The 17,413-nt window shown below is 42.3% G+C and overlaps 2 protein-coding genes and 1 pseudogene across 2 annotated transcripts in view; all 3 read left to right on the forward strand.

Annotated features, from left to right (window-relative positions):
- LOC115201843 (neurotrophin receptor-interacting factor homolog) overlaps nucleotides 1-17,413 on the forward strand; it is a 133,464-nt pseudogene that overhangs the window by 14,236 nt on the left and 101,815 nt on the right.
- LOC115201861 (zinc finger protein 34-like) overlaps nucleotides 5,177-17,413 on the forward strand; it is a 28,205-nt gene continuing 15,968 nt past the window's right edge. The window contains exon 1 of the mRNA XM_029765735.1: nucleotides 5,177-5,673. Coding sequence (XP_029621595.1) covers nucleotides 5,516-5,673 — 158 coding nt within the window. The 5' untranslated portion in view covers nucleotides 5,177-5,515. The remainder of the gene's footprint in view (nucleotides 5,674-17,413) is intronic.
- Nucleotides 6,206-9,917, forward strand: LOC115201899 (zinc finger protein 23-like). Its single transcript, XM_029765781.1, has 2 exons — nucleotides 6,206-6,255; nucleotides 6,457-9,917. The coding sequence occupies exons 1-2, from the start codon at nucleotides 6,247-6,249 to the stop codon at nucleotides 7,606-7,608; spliced, it is 1,161 nt and encodes a 386-aa protein (XP_029621641.1). The 5' UTR covers nucleotides 6,206-6,246; the 3' UTR covers nucleotides 7,609-9,917.

Here is a 17,413-nt window from a genome sequence, read left to right on the forward strand (position 1 = left end):
AGACAGTCAAACGCAAAACAACAACCAAACTTAGTCTCCATGACAATAGACTGGCTGAGACCAGGATAAGGTTTAGATTTGGTCTGCAGGGACGGGGAGGTGTCCGTATGCGACGGGAGAGGACAGACACAGACTCGGCTAGTGATGCTCCGTCCTGCTCCTATAGTTGTGATTCAGAGAGACTGATGGAGCCTCAGGTTGACCCCCTAACAGGTGCTGCCTTCAGCCTGCCTTCTATAGGATCTATCAACTGGAACATGGATCCTGAGACAACACAGACACTCCCTGGCCTTCATCCTCCTCACACTCTCCTAATGTTAAACCAGAGCTCAGACAATGCCAGTGCCTCAACACTAAATATCTACACAAGCCCATTGACAAATGACAGTAGTAGTGACGCTATCAGCAGATCCAGTGGCAAAGAGAAGCGCTTCCCATGTTCATTCTGTTGGAAAGTCTTCAGTTTCCACAAACAGATGGAGAGCCATCAGAGGATGCACACGGGGGAGAAATCATTTGGCTGCCACCTGTGTGAGAAGAGGTTCTCCCACCAGTACCATCTGAAGGCGCACCTGAAGGTCCACACGGGGGCGAGGCCATTCACTTGTACGCACTGCGGGAAGAGGTTCTCAGAGAGGAGCTACCTCAGGATACACCAGCAGAAAATGCACACAGTCCATGTATAGAGTATAGTGATATGTAATGTTGTACTAGTTAGTTTGTAGTTAATTCTGTTGGTTTAGGATGTAGGAGGGAGCTGGATGAGGAGAACTGAGAAAATAATGTGTGTGATGAGACAGAGTAGATGATATGGTGATGGTTGGTGTGATGGTGTCTGTAAAAATGCTTTACTGATGAAGAGTGACAACCTTGTCCTGTTGTTTAATGCTGGTGTTTTATAATGAGGAAATGATAGTGCCTTAATTCAGGTTTACTTGACCTGAAGTAGTGAAGCTGTGTGTAATGTTATGTTGAACCTTTTCCAAGGCATTCTAAAATTCATTTGATCAAAGCGAGGGTATCAGATAAAAGTTATTTTACTTGTCACATGTATAATTGTGTGCAATAAAGGTACTGCATTTCAAGTTATCTTTTTACATTTTAGTGTATGACCATTTTGTTTAAATGAAATACAAAATTGACTCTTTGCTGACTGACTTGGTTATTTTTGTGTCATTTCAGGGACTGAGTGTCCCTTACCTCAGTGGAACCAAAACATTATACTTCATTCTTGAATCAACACATATGGACATTTTTTATATTAAACTCCAATGGCTTATCGTGGAGAAATTACAAGATTATGTTAATACTTATAACGTCGTATAAAGCCTAATTTAGGATTTTTCATCAAACGACTTGTCATTGCGGAGCTAATGTCATGTAGTAAAGTAATTGAAATATGTTGCATGAGAAAACATAATCCGCTTTTATTAAAAGGCGCATGATCTGGTTTTACATCAATGGAGGTCGATTTAACTTGTTGACTGCTAATCTATTCCTTTTGCGCATGTGAAAATCTCTGTGGAGAAACACTTGGAGGAACTTTAAGGCTATTTTCTGGAAATTGTGTCGTTATGTGCCAGATGATAAGTCTACAAACCATTGTAATTAGGTTATTTGCGGGATTCACTTTGTTACATCAATAGCATTGGGTCTACGGTATTGACTAAAATCTGGGCTTCTGATTGTAATTCAACTATGGATATGTACTGAATATATGCTTGAGAATTGGCTGATGTATTTCATACATTTGGTGCATTACAGGTTCATCTTAAAATAATAGATGTTTAATTAGTGTGAAGCAGAGGTTGGTATTGAAAATATAGAGTCATATTTTTGGGGTAGACTGAAATGAAAACAGTGCCTTCTAATAATGTGAATGGAAATATGTTATTAGTTATTGGTGTTTTTTTGGATAGACTACTAATGCCCTGTTTTAGTCCGCTGGTGAAAGCGAGTGATGCTCGCTGGGCTATATCAGGCTGTAAGAGACGCAGTGGGTAGTTTGGTGTAGAGATATGACTAAGTTAAATGGGAGATATGCTTTGACAACATTTTTGTTATCATTACTCAATTCCATAGTTTAACACCAGTGAATTTGAGCAGGAAGGAAATGTCATTTAAAACGCTAATCTGTTTCCGAACAGTGTCTAGTCATTCAAGTGGATTGCAATTAGTTTTGACTATTGCGCTGAGACAGCGACAACTTTTTTAAGGTTCTAGATTTGTTAAACAACAGGTTTATATTTTTACAAAATTAATGCAACAGTTTGCAATGATTAGATGACCAGAAAGGGGTTATGGGTACGCTGAGAAGTTGACACTTTCTTTTCCAGGAGAACGGGGATAGTCATTTTCTCTCTCTTTGAAATGTTTCCTGAGGCTATGGTCTTAGGAGAGCGGTTAGTGAAATTCGGCAGTTGTATAAGTATAAATCTACCAAATTAAATAAGGTCTGGCAATTTTTGTTTGTTTTTGCCATATGGTTTACCACACACACACTCACCAGCATGCACACACAACATACTGGTTATGAATATCAGTTAGTGCCGAGGTATCTTAAAGGGGCACACACACACACAATTTTCGGGAAGTCTTTTTTTCCTGAGTTTTAATTAAACATGTGAATTATTTTGAATAGAAATGTACTGGAAACTTACTGTAAACCTGAGATATGAAATGTATCAACTATTTCATTAATTAGTCAAATATAGTAAGACACACTTCTTTGAAGGGTTTGTATGACCTCTGTCCTGACTTTCCAGTGTGGTTTGATCACCATCACTGGAAAGCCATTTAGATGATGATTTGAAGGTAATTTGTAATACTGATAATTATGATGAAGTTCATAGTTCACAGCCATATTTGTGATTTGGACCAACGGGAAGAAGGATAGGGCGTTGCCTTTGACTAAGGGTAGGTTGTCTTAAGGCTATTTTCCTATGATTGTATGGGTACGTTTTTCTTTATGGAGTAATTATGGGTAGTGATTCTTATTCGATTTGTTTTTTTAACACATGGCTCACATTGTGAGTCATGTGTAAAAATGGGGGAATTACCGGTCCCCTGAGGTTTTGGATTGAAGTTTACACACCTTGAGTGATATGTAGGAGTGTATGGAGTGATATATGAAGGAGTGTATTGTTGTGTTCTATGTTCTGTTTTGTTTCGATACAAATCTCACTAGATTGGGTCTGCTGGATTGTTGGGATTTCTCATGATGGGTTAGAGATCTAACTTCCTGATCCTGTGGCTCTGCGATGAAGTTGACAGTGTGATGGGGAGTATAAGCCAATTTGAAAAAATTGTTTCAGCAGAATGTGTTGTTATTCTCTTTGACATGTGTTTAGAGATTTGTATTAAGAATAATTGGTAAAAGTAATAATTTGTAATATAGTCAATGCTTGTCTGGATTTCCTGAATCAGAAATGAACTCAACTAAACTGTTGTTCTGATCTGTCCTCTCTCGAGGTTATCATGAAAAGTGACGTCAGATGGTGTCTTGATGCATGGCAGGGATAATTCAGCCGAGAACGGTGTGAACCTCAAAACCCCCTCTAACCGGCTGAAGAAGAGCGACAAAGGCGTTCAACGCGGCCCTGTCCACACCACTTCTACCGAGAGACCTGAGCCAGCAACCGGTGTACAGCATCCAATCGAAGCTATCAACTGTTTTTTCTCTCGTGTCTTTTCTCTCAGGAGTGTGACAGGACTCCACGTAGAATGAGCATGGAGGGAGATCCGTTCCAAACTTCTTTCATGTTGCTGGTATGCTGGTTGACAAATGGACAAGACATAATGGGTGGTGAAGGTGGTGGCGGCCCAGGTGAGACATTATCATGGGCCATCCACTTTGAAATATGAAGCTATCTGAAGAAGAACCAATGAAGAGACACCAGGAGAATCAGAGCCTGAAGGGGGGTTGTTTAACTGCCCATAATTGATTTAGATTTGTCTAAAATTGTTTATTTTGGGTATCAGGTTGATTGTAGAGGTCTACACACTGCTACATGTATAGTAATTTAGATTAAGAATGCATTAAGATAGTGATCTGTAATTATAATCATAAGAAAGTTAATACTAGAATTATAGGTTCATTATACTGTATGTTAATATAAATGTACATTCTGCCAATGTTGGTTTATGCCAAATTTAGGGTTTTAATCACTGAACAATGTCATTCTAAATTTGGGTTGGATAATTCATTGGGTTTTGATTATAATTTGTAAATTGAATGATTTTTAAAACTGGCGGATTGATTGGTGAATGGAGAGGGTGAACTCTGATCCGGAGAGTGGAACTGATCCTAATCTATTTGATTTATATCCATTACCAAATTACATTTTTGATGATAATGATAATACTCAGGAACTACAGCACGTATGGTGCTAATTGCACATAGAGTCTATAGGAGTGGCCTTATAAGTAGTGGAATCATTGTTCTGGGTCATGTTCATTAGGCACCAACGCAATACATTTGACTTAAACCGGGATTCACTACCTGGATTTGTCCAACAAGATATGCTAATTTCAGTTCCTACAGATGGTGTTATGGGGATAGAAATAGTTATTTCCACCATGCTGACCAATAGGAGTATGCTCAGTATCAACATGATGATTTGTTTCATACTGATGAAAAATGTACTCTGATTTAGATTGCTGATAATTTGTTAACGTCATTTTAATGTTTATATCATTCCCAATGAAGGATAGTTTTATGTTAAGGTTAATGGCCGTATCGCAAGCGAGGCTTTTTGACGTTTCTAAACGTTAAAACAAAGCGTCGGGATTGTAGTTCACATGAGCCAGTCGTGGGCAAAGCGAACAGCTGCTAACTGTAGGGAGAAGGCAGAATACTGCCGAGAGTTTGAGACCTAGGAGCCTCCCAGTGAGTAGGCCTGAAGAGAGAAATCCAGAGGATGAGTTTAAGTAAGGTAGGATTTCTTGCGTTTATTGCTATGGTAATTCAATTGTACTGCACTGATGGAACTTAAATTGCGGAAAATATATGTGGCAGTTGCAGCAGCACAGACATGTTTGGGTGTAAGAGTTTTTTTTGTGCAGAAGATCTACAGTTGGTTTTAAGAGAAGGGTTCCATCCTCCCAGGCTGGAATAGGATCTGGTAAGGCTAAAGTAGTGGGATAGGGGTGGTGTGTTTTGGGGGTATAGTGGTGTGTATATGTGTAGAGTTAGGTGGAGGTGCGATTTAATTTTTTTTTAAATCCTTTCCTTTTTTCTGACAATGTGCAATTCACACTCCGACCTGTGAGAGGCAGCAATACGCAACACAACGTCTAGTCTGCCGGAAACACGAAGAATTAACGGAAGTGAACAGTGACCAAGAACAATTTCCACGTTAGTGTTTTATTGTTGTTAATTAGATGTTAAAATATGACTAATTTAACTGCACAGCATCACATACTTAACCCATATAGTGTTTAATTCACGTTGGAGACAGGACTTGGTTGATAGACGTTATTTATGTATGTGCCGCAGGTTAGTTAGCTGCTAACAATGGCTAACTGTGTGGTTTTTCACACTCAAATAGCCTCCATTATGGAGGTGCTAGCGAATGCAGCCGTGGCAGAGATCTGTAAACTCGTAGACGACGACTATGCAGTGTTTCGTTTAGAAATAACTCAAAGCCAGAAAGAAAACAGGGCATTACGGAGGAAACTACTAGAACTGAAGGTGGCACGGGAGCGCGCAGAGAGAACAACACGAGAGCGCGTCCTCGCCAGTCGTCCCAGTGTCAAGATCCTCGACCGATACAGAGGAATGGCAAGAGGTACATTTTGTAGAAAAAAAGGCAGAGGGTCTTGGTCAGTTTTTTGGATAGAATGCAAATTCCCCTGATTACTTGGCTAACTTGCGCAAAGACACAATATCATATTGTAACCAGATCCTTGATTTACTGTTTTTCTTATTATTTACTAATTGAAAACAATGTGATGCATGGAACATAATCGGCCTACATCAATCAATTAATAGTATATCAAGTAGTTATGAGAAGTGTTACCTTACATCCTTGCCAATTCTAGACAGTATCAATAGTGTACAATATAGCATTGAGCATTGACGGTAGCTAACCTAACCACCTCTTTCTTCCAATCACTCTCTCAGGTGAAGGACATCTCACTGGAGGCCACAGGAGCTTTGTGAAGCCAGCAGGACACAATACATGGAGAGATGACCAACCAATCACTGTTGATGAGGGGAGTGGAACCTCAACCCAGCACATTATCATGATAGAGGTTAGTGTAATAGTGTTGCATTAAAAATGTGTTACTATGTAAATGAAATATGGCCTGTTTACTTCAGAAAGGCTCCCCTATTCACATGCTTACATGTACATCCTCATTTATCTGCCATAGGGGAGTTTGTGAGACTTCCCTACGACATTGTTATCCAATTCAACTAGTTACAAGTAACAACCTCCTCTCTACTTGTGTCAGGCTGCAGATGCAGAGGCTGCAGGTCTTGGAGTCAAACAGGAGAGGTCTGAAGTAGAGGAGGACCCACGGCACAGCAGAGACATCCAGACTGGAGCGGCTGGATCGCCCTCTTTAGCCACAAACCCCACCACCGCCACCACACAGCCCAATACCATTTGCAGCATCACGGAGGTCAGTGGAACGCTGAACGGCATCCGCAAGTCAGAGACTTTAACTGTAACACAGAGACCAGAGACACTGGGGCTGGGGCCACTGGGCTGTCCTCCTGCTCCTGGCTCAGAGTATTTACTTTATGGTAACCCAAGCCTGAGGACGGTTCATTCCCATCGGGACTCAGGTGACGGGTTAGAGACTGGCAATGAAGCGTCTTGTTCTTACTCTACAGAGATGGACCCTGGCAACGTTCCCTTGGATTTAGATACACAGACTGATCTGTCTAGAGGGGACTGGAACCAGTACAGTGGTAGTGTGTACTCTGAAGGGCGCCTAGATAAGAAAGGGGAGGTTATAGTGGTAGATGAGGTGAAAGTGGAGGGCGACGTTCCTCCCACATGGAATGCAGATACTCACTTAGGAGATGGACTCTCACAGGGCAGAGATTTCTTAGATTACAGGGAAAGCTTAGAGACAAATCCAAATGTCGCGACCCACTTCCCTTTAAACGACCTCACGGATCGCAACCCAGTGTCCACGTCGATGCGGCCTTCCGATTCACACGGCCGCGTCCTTTTTGATCAGGTATTGAACTCAAACGACAGGGCTAGAGCCCAGGCTCAGGGAGGGGGAGCCACATCAGGCAATAGTAAAGAGAAACGGTTCCTCTGCATGTTCTGTAACAAAGGCTTCAGCTGCCCCCAGAAGGTGGAGATCCACCAGAGGGTCCACACAGGGGAGAAACCATTCAGCTGTACCCAGTGTCACATGCGCTTTGCTGAGGCTGGCAACCTGAAACGGCACCAGAGGGTCCACACAGGGGTGAAACCCTTCAGCTGTACCGAGTGTCATATGCGCTTCGCCCAGGCTGGTGACCTGAAGAGGCACCAAAGGGTCCACACGGGAGAAAGGCCATTCGCCTGTAATCACTGCGGGAAGAGGTTCTCTGAGAGGAGATACCTAAGGATACACCAGCAGAAAATCCATTCCACTCTTTAACATAAAGGTAACCATTCCACTTGATAGCTACCTGGCTAGCTAAGTAAACAACAGCTGGAACGATCTAGCTAGCTGTAAAGTTTACTAGTATCTCCACTAGACCAAGGGACCCAAGGCAAGCAACTCTTGCCTGTATCAGTATTGGACACTAGCTATAATCTGGACCAATACTTTTATAGCAATATGGCTACCTACTAATATAATGGTCCAATGTATTGCACATTGTTTTGATAAGTCGGTTAGAATAAGGCTGTCAAATCATAAATCATAATCTGTACCAAATGCATTGCCTATCAGTTAGGGCTGGGCGACATATCGTATTAATTTGATTCATTCGAATTCATGTTTTTGTGCGATATTCCAAATGCTTGTATCGCATTTGGTTTTTGTTTTTGTTTTTCTGAGCATTTATGTCCCCTTGTTCTCATGTTGTCTTTTTGGTCTCATTCGCTCCTTCTGTGCTGTGCACCTTCCCATTTACACCAGATATCGGTATATAACGACGAGATGCTCATGTGTCCCCGCACTAACAATGGGGGGAGTCGTCCCAAAGGCAGAAAGGCGTGGGACAAGCTTAGGGTCAAAATAAGCGCACACAAACGCATTGGGCTTATTTTGGACAGATTTTGGCGAGAGTGAAACCTCTCGCCTCTTTCTCCCAAGCCCCTACCACGCACAACAATAAAGATGAGAGATCACTTCTTCCTCTCTGACAAACGGTTTCAACTCGGTTTCAACTAAAAAAAAAAAGTTTTTCCATCTTTCCGAGTATCAAATGATTCCTTGAAAGTCCATGGTGGCTGAAATAGTAAATTTCAACTCCCTCCAATTTCCTTCTGGCCCTTTAAAAATAAAAAGCCTACCCATCAAATGGGTAGGCATTTGAGGTTTGGTCCAACAGAATGGGTCATATGGACACCGAAACACATGGAGACATTATTTTACTGTAATAGAGAAGGTAACCTTTAGAACCATACCCTGTTTATGTTTCAGCTGCTCAAATTTTGAGCAGAGTAGACACTGCTAAAACGGATGTACCAATGAACATTCATTCTGGGTAATGTGTGCGCATATTATGGTACCACGTATCGCATTTTGTCAAATAAAGATTGTTTTACTAGCTGTTTAGTCTGTTTTATAAATGTGCAATAAGCATAAAACAATTTATATAAGGAATTGGCAACTTGTCATTCTGAGAAATAAGGTTGACATCAACATCTGAACAAGGTGGACAGGCTAGCATGCTGTTCAGAGAGTTGGAGACGGACAGAAGGTTGTCTTCATAACAATTCAACTGTTCTACCTTTGTTAGCTGAATTCAGAGCTTGTGAAATTATACCTAGATCCAAGTTGGCTAAACCTGAAATATAAAGATTAGCTGGCTACTCACTAGAACGTAGGCTTGTGCTTGAGAGATTGTTTATGAGACCTGTGTTCATTTTCTACAATATCTGCTACATTATGAGTGAATGTGCGTTATGCAGGGTTCTGGTTAAATATGTAACAAAAGGACGTTTTCATAGACAGACTTGAAAGCCAGATCAGTGATAGCAAAAAATCAGTTCAACTATTTTGATAAAATAATGAAACTATTAGTGGTTCTTATGATTGTGGAAGGCTTATATTTAGGCTAGGTATAACTTCACACGCTCTGAGTTCAATAGATTATTGCTGCCTGTTTTAAATGAAGTGTATTTGACCTTTTAATTGTACAACAAAGCTTATTTAGAGAACATTAAAATATATATGTGTATATATAGTGACTATAAAAAAAATTGAGATATGAGTTTAAGGCCATATCGCCCAGCCCTACTATCAATAAACATCTTAAAATGTATACATATCGTGTACTTCTGCTTTGTTCCTTGTTATTTACTTAGTATTATCAACCTTCATCCAGATATTACACTGTTGAAGTTTATGGAGTACATACAACATGACTCGATCTCCGAACAATAACACCCGTGTTCCTGTACCAGAGTGTGTATACTGTATTAAAGGTTCTAGCCAAGAGAGGAGGAAGTGGTGGCTTGTTAGAGCACAGGCATGGTTCTAATGTCAGTGGTGCTCATGAGGAACCCTGTAACAATTGAAATGTCAATGTGGCCTCTGTCAAACATTGTAGCATTGGGAACCCTCGGTAGTCAATGTGTGGTAGGATGCTGAGCGCAGGAGTAGACCATAATGAACATGTGGGCTTTCTGTGCATTGTAATAATTTATTTTCCATTCCATTGTTTGCTCACCTTGTAATTGGTTATGTAAACATTATCAGAACAGGCATTAAATGGTAAACTGAACAAAACATGGACCCATTGTGATTTAGTTTTTTTTTACAATTTCATCCACATCCTCACTTTCTGTCAATAGTACAATATTGCCGCTTGCTCAACCCCAGGGAGTCCTCAGTCCTGTAAGACTCATGAAACACATAGTTAGGTTGTTGAATGGTCATCGTGTCTGTCATGGATCCGGTCCATACATTACCAGTTTGCTGTTCTCAGTTCAGCCCAGAGAACTTAGTCAGGCATCTCTTTCTCTGTATACAGTCAAGACGGCACTGTCATGTTCCTACCCACCGTGCACATCAACACCCAGGTCAAGCCATCCATGATTGTCCAACCTTGTAGTCCTGACTAGGCTACTCTACTCCACCTAGGTGTTGTAGTCCTGACACTACTCTACTCCACCTAGGTGTTGTAGTCCTGACACTACTCTACTCCACCTAGGTGTTGTAGTCCTGACACTACTCTACTCCACCTAGGTGTTGTAGTCCTGACTCTACTCCACCTAGGTGTTGTAGTCCTGACTCTACTCTACTCCACCTAGGTGTTGTAGTCCTGACTCTACTCTACTCCACCTAGGTGTTGTAGTCCTGACACTACTCTACTCCACCTAGGTGTTGTAGTCCTGACACTACTCTACTCCACCTAGGTGTTGTAGTCCTGACACTACTCTACTCCACCTAGGTGTTGTAGTCCTGACACTACTCTACTCCACCTAGGTGTTGTAGTCCTGACTCTACTCTACTCCACCTAGGTGTTGTAGTCCTGACTCTACTCTACTCCACCTAGGTGTTGTAGTCCTGACTCTACTCTACTCCACCTAGGTGTTGTAGTCCTGACACTACTCTACTCCACCTAGGTGTTGTAGTCCTGACACTACTCTACCTAGGTGTTGTAGTCCTGACACTACTCTACCTAGGTGTTGTAGTCCTGACTCTACTCTACCTAGGTGTTGTAGTCCTGACTAGGCTACTCTACTTAACCTAGGTGTTGTAGTCCTGACTAGGCTACTCTACTCCACCTAGGTGTTGTCTCCCACTCGTCCAACCTGAAGAGGCACCAGAGGGTCCACACAAGGGAGAAATCATACAGCTGCCCCCAGTGTGAGAAAAGGTTCTCACACCAGCACCAGCTGAAGAGGCACCTGAAGGTCCACACGGGAGAGAGGCCGTTCGCCTGTATGCACTGTGGGAAGAGGTTCTCAGAGAGGAGATACCTCAGGATACACCAGCAGAAAATGCACAGGCCCATGTATAGAGTATAGTGACATGTAATGTAGTACTAGTTAGTTTGTAGTTAATTGTGTTGGTTTAGGATGTAGTAGGGAACTGGATGAGGTGAACTGAGGAAAGAGTGAGTATGATGAGGCAGAGTAGATGATATGGTGATGGTTGGTGTGGTGGTGTCTGTAAAAAAGCTTTACGGATGAAGAGTGACAAATTTGTCCTGTTGTTTGATGCTGGTGTTTTATAATGAGTAAGTGATAGAGCCTTAATTCATGTTTACTTGACATGAAGGTGTTTGTAATGTAATGTTGAACCTTTTCCAAAGTATTCTAAAATACATTTTATTAAAGCGAGGGTACCAGATTTACAGAAAAAGGTATTATTTTGTGCAATAAAAGTACTGTACTTCACGTTATGTGAGTGTATGACCATTTCGTTCAAATTAAATACAAAATTGACTCTGTGCAGACTGACTTGGTTATTTTTGTTTCATTGTAAGTACTTAGTTATCCTTCTCTCAGTCAAACCAAAGCATTATACTTAATTCTTGAATCAACACGTAGGGACATTTTTTTTTAAATAAACTCCAATGACTCCATATTGTTAGGTACTTGAATCACAGTGTTAGAGATGGGCTTGACTGTGGTTCACATTTTATAATGTCATGTTTCTATATGTACAGCAAAGAGTTTCTTAAATGCTTTTCTGTACAATTTGTTTGCAGTCTGCAGTCCATGAAGACCTGCTGATATTCTGTGTTGCTATCGGGAGTAGACTGGACCTCTGAAGTGGCTGGTTACAAACCCTGGCCCCAGATCAGGACCCTGTAGCAGAAGCCTTCCTTCCTGACTCGGAACCGGGACCGAACCACGACTGACAGTCTCCTCCACCACCACCACACAGAACACAACCAGTGGACTGAACAACCTCAGACCTTGTAGTCATCAGAGAGACAGAAGCTCCAGTCAGGGATCCAGTCTGCAGCACAGACCCTTCTCTTCACAGTCTCAGTGCAGGGATGAAGCAGGGCCTGGGGCTGATAGAGATAGACCCTCCTGTTCCTATGATACAAACACCACAGTATCCATGATGAGCAGAGCAGGTCACCCTGGGCTTCAGCCTTCACAGAGAGTGGGGGGAGACCCCCTTGATGGTAGTCTTTCAGGAAGTCTGTCTTCTCCTTACCTCAGGCTTACCCCCCCCCAATGCAGACAGGGTCAGGATGAGCATTCACCACGAGAGGTACGTAGCCTATAACAGAGCACACAGCCCAACAACACCCAAACAATGACTAGAGGTCAAGGAGGGAGCTCAAAGACTAACCACCTGAGGGTGGTGGCTCCTGCTTCTACCTCCTCTGGTGTCATCGGGTCACAATTTGGGAGGCTGAGTATTAGGACGTACGCCGACAAGCCATACGCCTGCCCCATGTGTGGAAAGCGTTTTACTGAGGCGAACTATGTGAAGAAGCACCTGACCATTCACATCAAGGAAGGAGAGGCGATTGAAGTTCAAACTGTTACAAGAGCTTCTCCTTCCGGAGTAACCTAACCAGCATAAAGGTGCACCTGCGCTTCTTGATATGCCACACCTGTCAGGTGGATGGATTATCTTGGCAAAGGAGAAATGCTCACTGACAGGGATGTAAACAAATTTGGCACAAAAGTTGAGCAAAGTAAGCTTTTTGTGCGCATGGAACATTTCTCTTATCTTTTACTTCGGCTCATGAAATATGAGACCAACACTATACATGGTGCGTTTATATTTTTGTTCAGTGTACATCATCCCAGTAGGGTAAATATTCAACTGTCCTTTTTCTAGACTAGGTTTACTGTCTCTCTAAAAAAAATTGTTTTACACAAGGCTGTTTCAAATGACAAGTTAATAATGGGTTAATTACCCATTATTATAAACAAGTCGTACACTCTTACCCAGTTTCTAAAGACCCCTCTAAGATTAGCATAACCCCAGGCATTTTATCCATGTTTCTCATCACCGGGATACAAGCCTTTTCGGGTTATTGTAAACGCGATATGTTTTATATGCGTCAACTCAAAAGTAGAATACTTGAGTATCCCGAATAAAAACGGGATATGGGTGTGCATGTACACGTGGTCAGTGATTTAAAAAATGTGTTAGATTGTTGGCAGAGGCATTGGGGTGAAAGTAAGGGAGACATTTTTATATTACAAGGAAATCTGTACTATAATGTAATGGGAACAGAAGGGAGAAGTTATGTTGTGGTGGATGAGATTAGGGGATATGGGATTGAATTCTTATTTTGAAATTGATAGGGAAACATGGTACTGGAATTAGGTTTGTAGGGAATTATTTTATTTTATTAGAAATTCTCTATAGCAGTATAGAGACCCACAGTGGAGGTGTCCTAATACCCATAAAACCTAGTGGTCAAACAGGGAAATGGTTCCAAACGTTTTTCCACCACCACCATTTTTTCCCATAGGTGATTTTAGAAACACTTAATAAGCGCTGTGTTTCGTGTAGGCTTACCCTGGCGTGACATTTTGATAAACTTGTAAATCGGACAAGGTGACTTTTATCAATACATTCGTCTCTATTTACTCTCAGATTAAAAAATTTGAATTAGCATCAAAGTAGATCATCATGCAAAACTACAATTTCGCTCCTGCCCATCATCTCTAGCTGACACATTTGCTAACAGATATCGTGTCAGTTTAAAACATGCTCAAGACAGTTCACAGAACTGTCCATTTAAAGAAATGTTGCCAATTTATTCTTTACTACATTTAGCAAACATTACATAGTTAATCCAGAGATTCTTACCTTCGGCAGTCTCATACAGATATTCATGGCATTTGTAGTGCTTTATGATTGGCACATTAGCAGTTAGTTAATTAGCATTTCATTTTAGGTGGGTAAATACAGGCAGATATATTGATAAGTCACTTTGTCTTAGAGATTTACACAGTTATCAAAATGTCACGCCAGGGTAAGCCTACATGAAACACAGCCCTTATTTTAAGTGTTTCTAAAATCCTATATGGGAAAAATGAATGGTGGAAAAACGATTGGAACCATTTCCTTGTTTGACCGCAAGGTTTTATGGGTATGACTTATACTATGGTCCTCTAATGGCAGTGGCATGTATTCATGAATGCCAAGGGAAGCCAGGCTTCCCCCAAAAATTGAAAAAACATATAATTAATATATACACTGCTCGAATAAATAAAGGGAACACTTAAACAACACAATGTAACTCCAAGTCAATCACACTTCTGTGAAATCAAACTGTCCACTTAGGAATCAACACTGATTGACAATAAATTTCACATGCTGTTGTGCAAATGGAATAGACAACAGGTGGAAATTATAGGCAATTAGCAAGACACCCCCAATAATGGAGTGGTTCTGCAGGTGGGGACCACAGACCACTTCTCAGTTCCTATGCTTCCTGGCTGATGTTTTGGTCACTTTTGAATGCTGGCGGTGCTTTCACTCTAGTGGTAGCATGAGACAGAGTCTACAACCCACACAAGTGGCTCAGGTAGTGCAGCTCATCCAGGATGGCACATCAATGCGAGCTGTGGCAAGAAGGTTTGCTGTGTCTGTCAGCGTAGTGTCCAGAGCATGGAGGCGCTACCAGGAGACAGGCCAGTACATCAGGAGATGTGGAGGAGGCCGTAGGAGGGCAACAACCCAGCAGCAGGACCGCTACCTCCACCTTTGTGCAAGGAGGAGCAGGAGAAGCACTGCCAGAGCCCTGCAAAATGACCTCCAGCAGGCCACAAATGTGCATGTGTCTGCTCAAACGGTCAGAAACAGACTCCATGAGGGTGGTATGAGGGCCTGACGTCCACAGGTGGGGGTTGTGCTTACAGCCCAAAACTGTGCAGGACGTTTGGCATTTGCCAGAGAACACCAAGATTGGCAAATTCGCCACTGGCGCCCTGTGCTCTTCACAGATGAAAGCAGGTTCACACTGAGCACGTGACAGAGTCTGGAGACGCCGTGGAGAACGTTCTGCTGCCTGCAACATCCTCCAGCATGACCGGTTTGGCGGTGGGTCAGTCATGGTGTGGGGTGGCATTTCTTTGGGGGGCCGCACAGCCCTCCATGTGCTCGCCAGAGGTAGCCTGACTGCCATTAGGTACCGAGATGAGATCCTCAGACCCCTTGTGAGACCATATGCTGGTGCGGTTGGCCCTGGGTTCCTCCTAATGCAAGACAATGCTAGACCTCATGTGGCTGGAGTGTGTCAGCAGTTCCTGCAAGAGGAAGGCATTGATGCTATGGACTGGCCCGCCCATTCCCCAGACCTGAATCCAATTGAGCACATCTGGGACATCATGTCTCGCTCCATCCACCAACGTCACGTTGCACCACAGACTGTCCAGGAGTTGGCGGATGCTTTAGTCCAGATCTGGGAGGAGATCCCTCAGGAGACCATCCGCCACCTCATCAGGAGCATGCCCAGGTGTTGTAGGGAGGTTATACAGGCACGTGGAGGCCGCACACACTACTGAGCCTCATTTTGACTTGTTTTAAGGACATTACATCAAAGTTGGATCAGCCTGTAGTGTGGTTTTCCACTTTAATTTTGAGTGTGACTCCAAATCCAGACCTCCATGGGTTGATAAATTGGATTTCCATTTATTATTTTTGTGTGATTTTGTTGTCAGCACATTCAACTATGTAAAGAAAAAAGCATTTAATAAGATTATTTCATTCATTCAGATCTAGGATGTGTTGTTTAAGTGTATTTTTTTTAGCAGTATATATCTTCCGTTTCTCTGTTTCATAATTTTCCTTCAATTCGCAAAAGGCTGAATGTATCTCACAGGAGAAATCATCTGAGCAAGCGATACAGCGCCCCTCTGTCTCTATACATCCATCTGATGCTGTCTGGTCCAAACGAGTATGACATTGTTGCCGCCTGTAGCATTTAAAGTAAGGGAAGCCAGCGAGCATTTGGCCTCCCTTGACAAAAAATGTATACAAAATGTGCAAATCAGCGTTGAGCTAAACTGAGCGAGTTCAACTGTGAATGGTCCTGGCGCACCAAAAAAAAGTGTCAAGGGAAGCCAGCTTGGATTTAGGTGTCACTCCTAACATATCCCATTGAGAGCATACGTCATTAACTTGAATAGTTGCATCTCGTTGTGTTGCTGTCCTCCGGTGGCTAGCTAGCTAAAATGGTCCCTTTCCAAAATTAGCCATAGATGGAGCTAGGGATTTGGACTTCTGGTTTTACTTAATTCTCTGTACTGGGCAATGATTATTACGGCGATTCTGATCCATTGTTGTGACTGGCCTATATGTAGCTAGATGTAGGCCTAAAAGGCTCATGTTAACTAGCTAACGTTGCCCATGAATGGAAGTTAGGCTAGCGAGCAAGCATTTTAGCCAGGTAGCCTAGGACAACAAACAATAAAAGTGTGAACTGTATGATAGAGTGATAGAGCGTTTTGTCAACATGAAAGAGAGGAGGATGGCATTGGTGTTTCTCTACAAGTAGGGTGAGTCAACATGTTTTTCTACTTGCACCAATGCCCACACACAGAAATCAGAACCATGGACAGCCACATCATATTTACCTTATATTGATTGTACTAAATTGTTTTTGGTATCTTTTAGTTGTCCCTGTATTAGACTAAGCATAGGTGATTTGATGTTGAAGTTGAAATGTTGTTGGAATAGTGGAGGCAGCTCCTGTTTTGTTTGCGACTTGTGGTAACTCTTTGTGGTTCTAAATCAATAGTTGTTCAGTGGTCCGAAAATGTCGGAAACATTTACTGGCTTGACCACGCTGTAGGTCCTGTAACGGTCTGTTAATGTACATGCAATATGCTTTGTGGATTGCACTGGACAGAGGTTGCAATCAGTTTTTTTTTTATAATACAAAAGGTATGGTTGAATTTATTCTGCCACTGCGTCTTCTTATTGTCTCGGCCTTTAGGCCTATATATCACGGTCGCAAGGCATAGGCATTAACAGGTTACAGAGCAAACAACAGTTATCACAACACAGGTTGTAATAGGTTTTTTTGGGGGGGGGGGGGCTTGGCTTCCCCAGTGATTTTTACCTAAGCACTGCTACTGCTCTATGGCATGGTTTCCCAAACTTGCACGTTTTAGTTTTTGCCCTCGCGCTACTAAGCTGATTCAAATAACCAACTCATCATCAAGTTTTGATCATTTGAATCAGCTGTGATGTTCTATGGCAAAAAACAACGTGCACCCAGGGGGGACCCCAAGAAGAGGTTTAGGAAACCTGCTCTATGGGGAGGCCGTAAGCGGCCTCACACTCCAGTACA

The sequence above is a fragment of the Salmo trutta genome, chromosome 11 (assembly GCF_901001165.1).
Source record: "Salmo trutta chromosome 11, fSalTru1.1, whole genome shotgun sequence".
NCBI lineage: Eukaryota > Metazoa > Chordata > Actinopteri > Salmoniformes > Salmonidae > Salmo > Salmo trutta.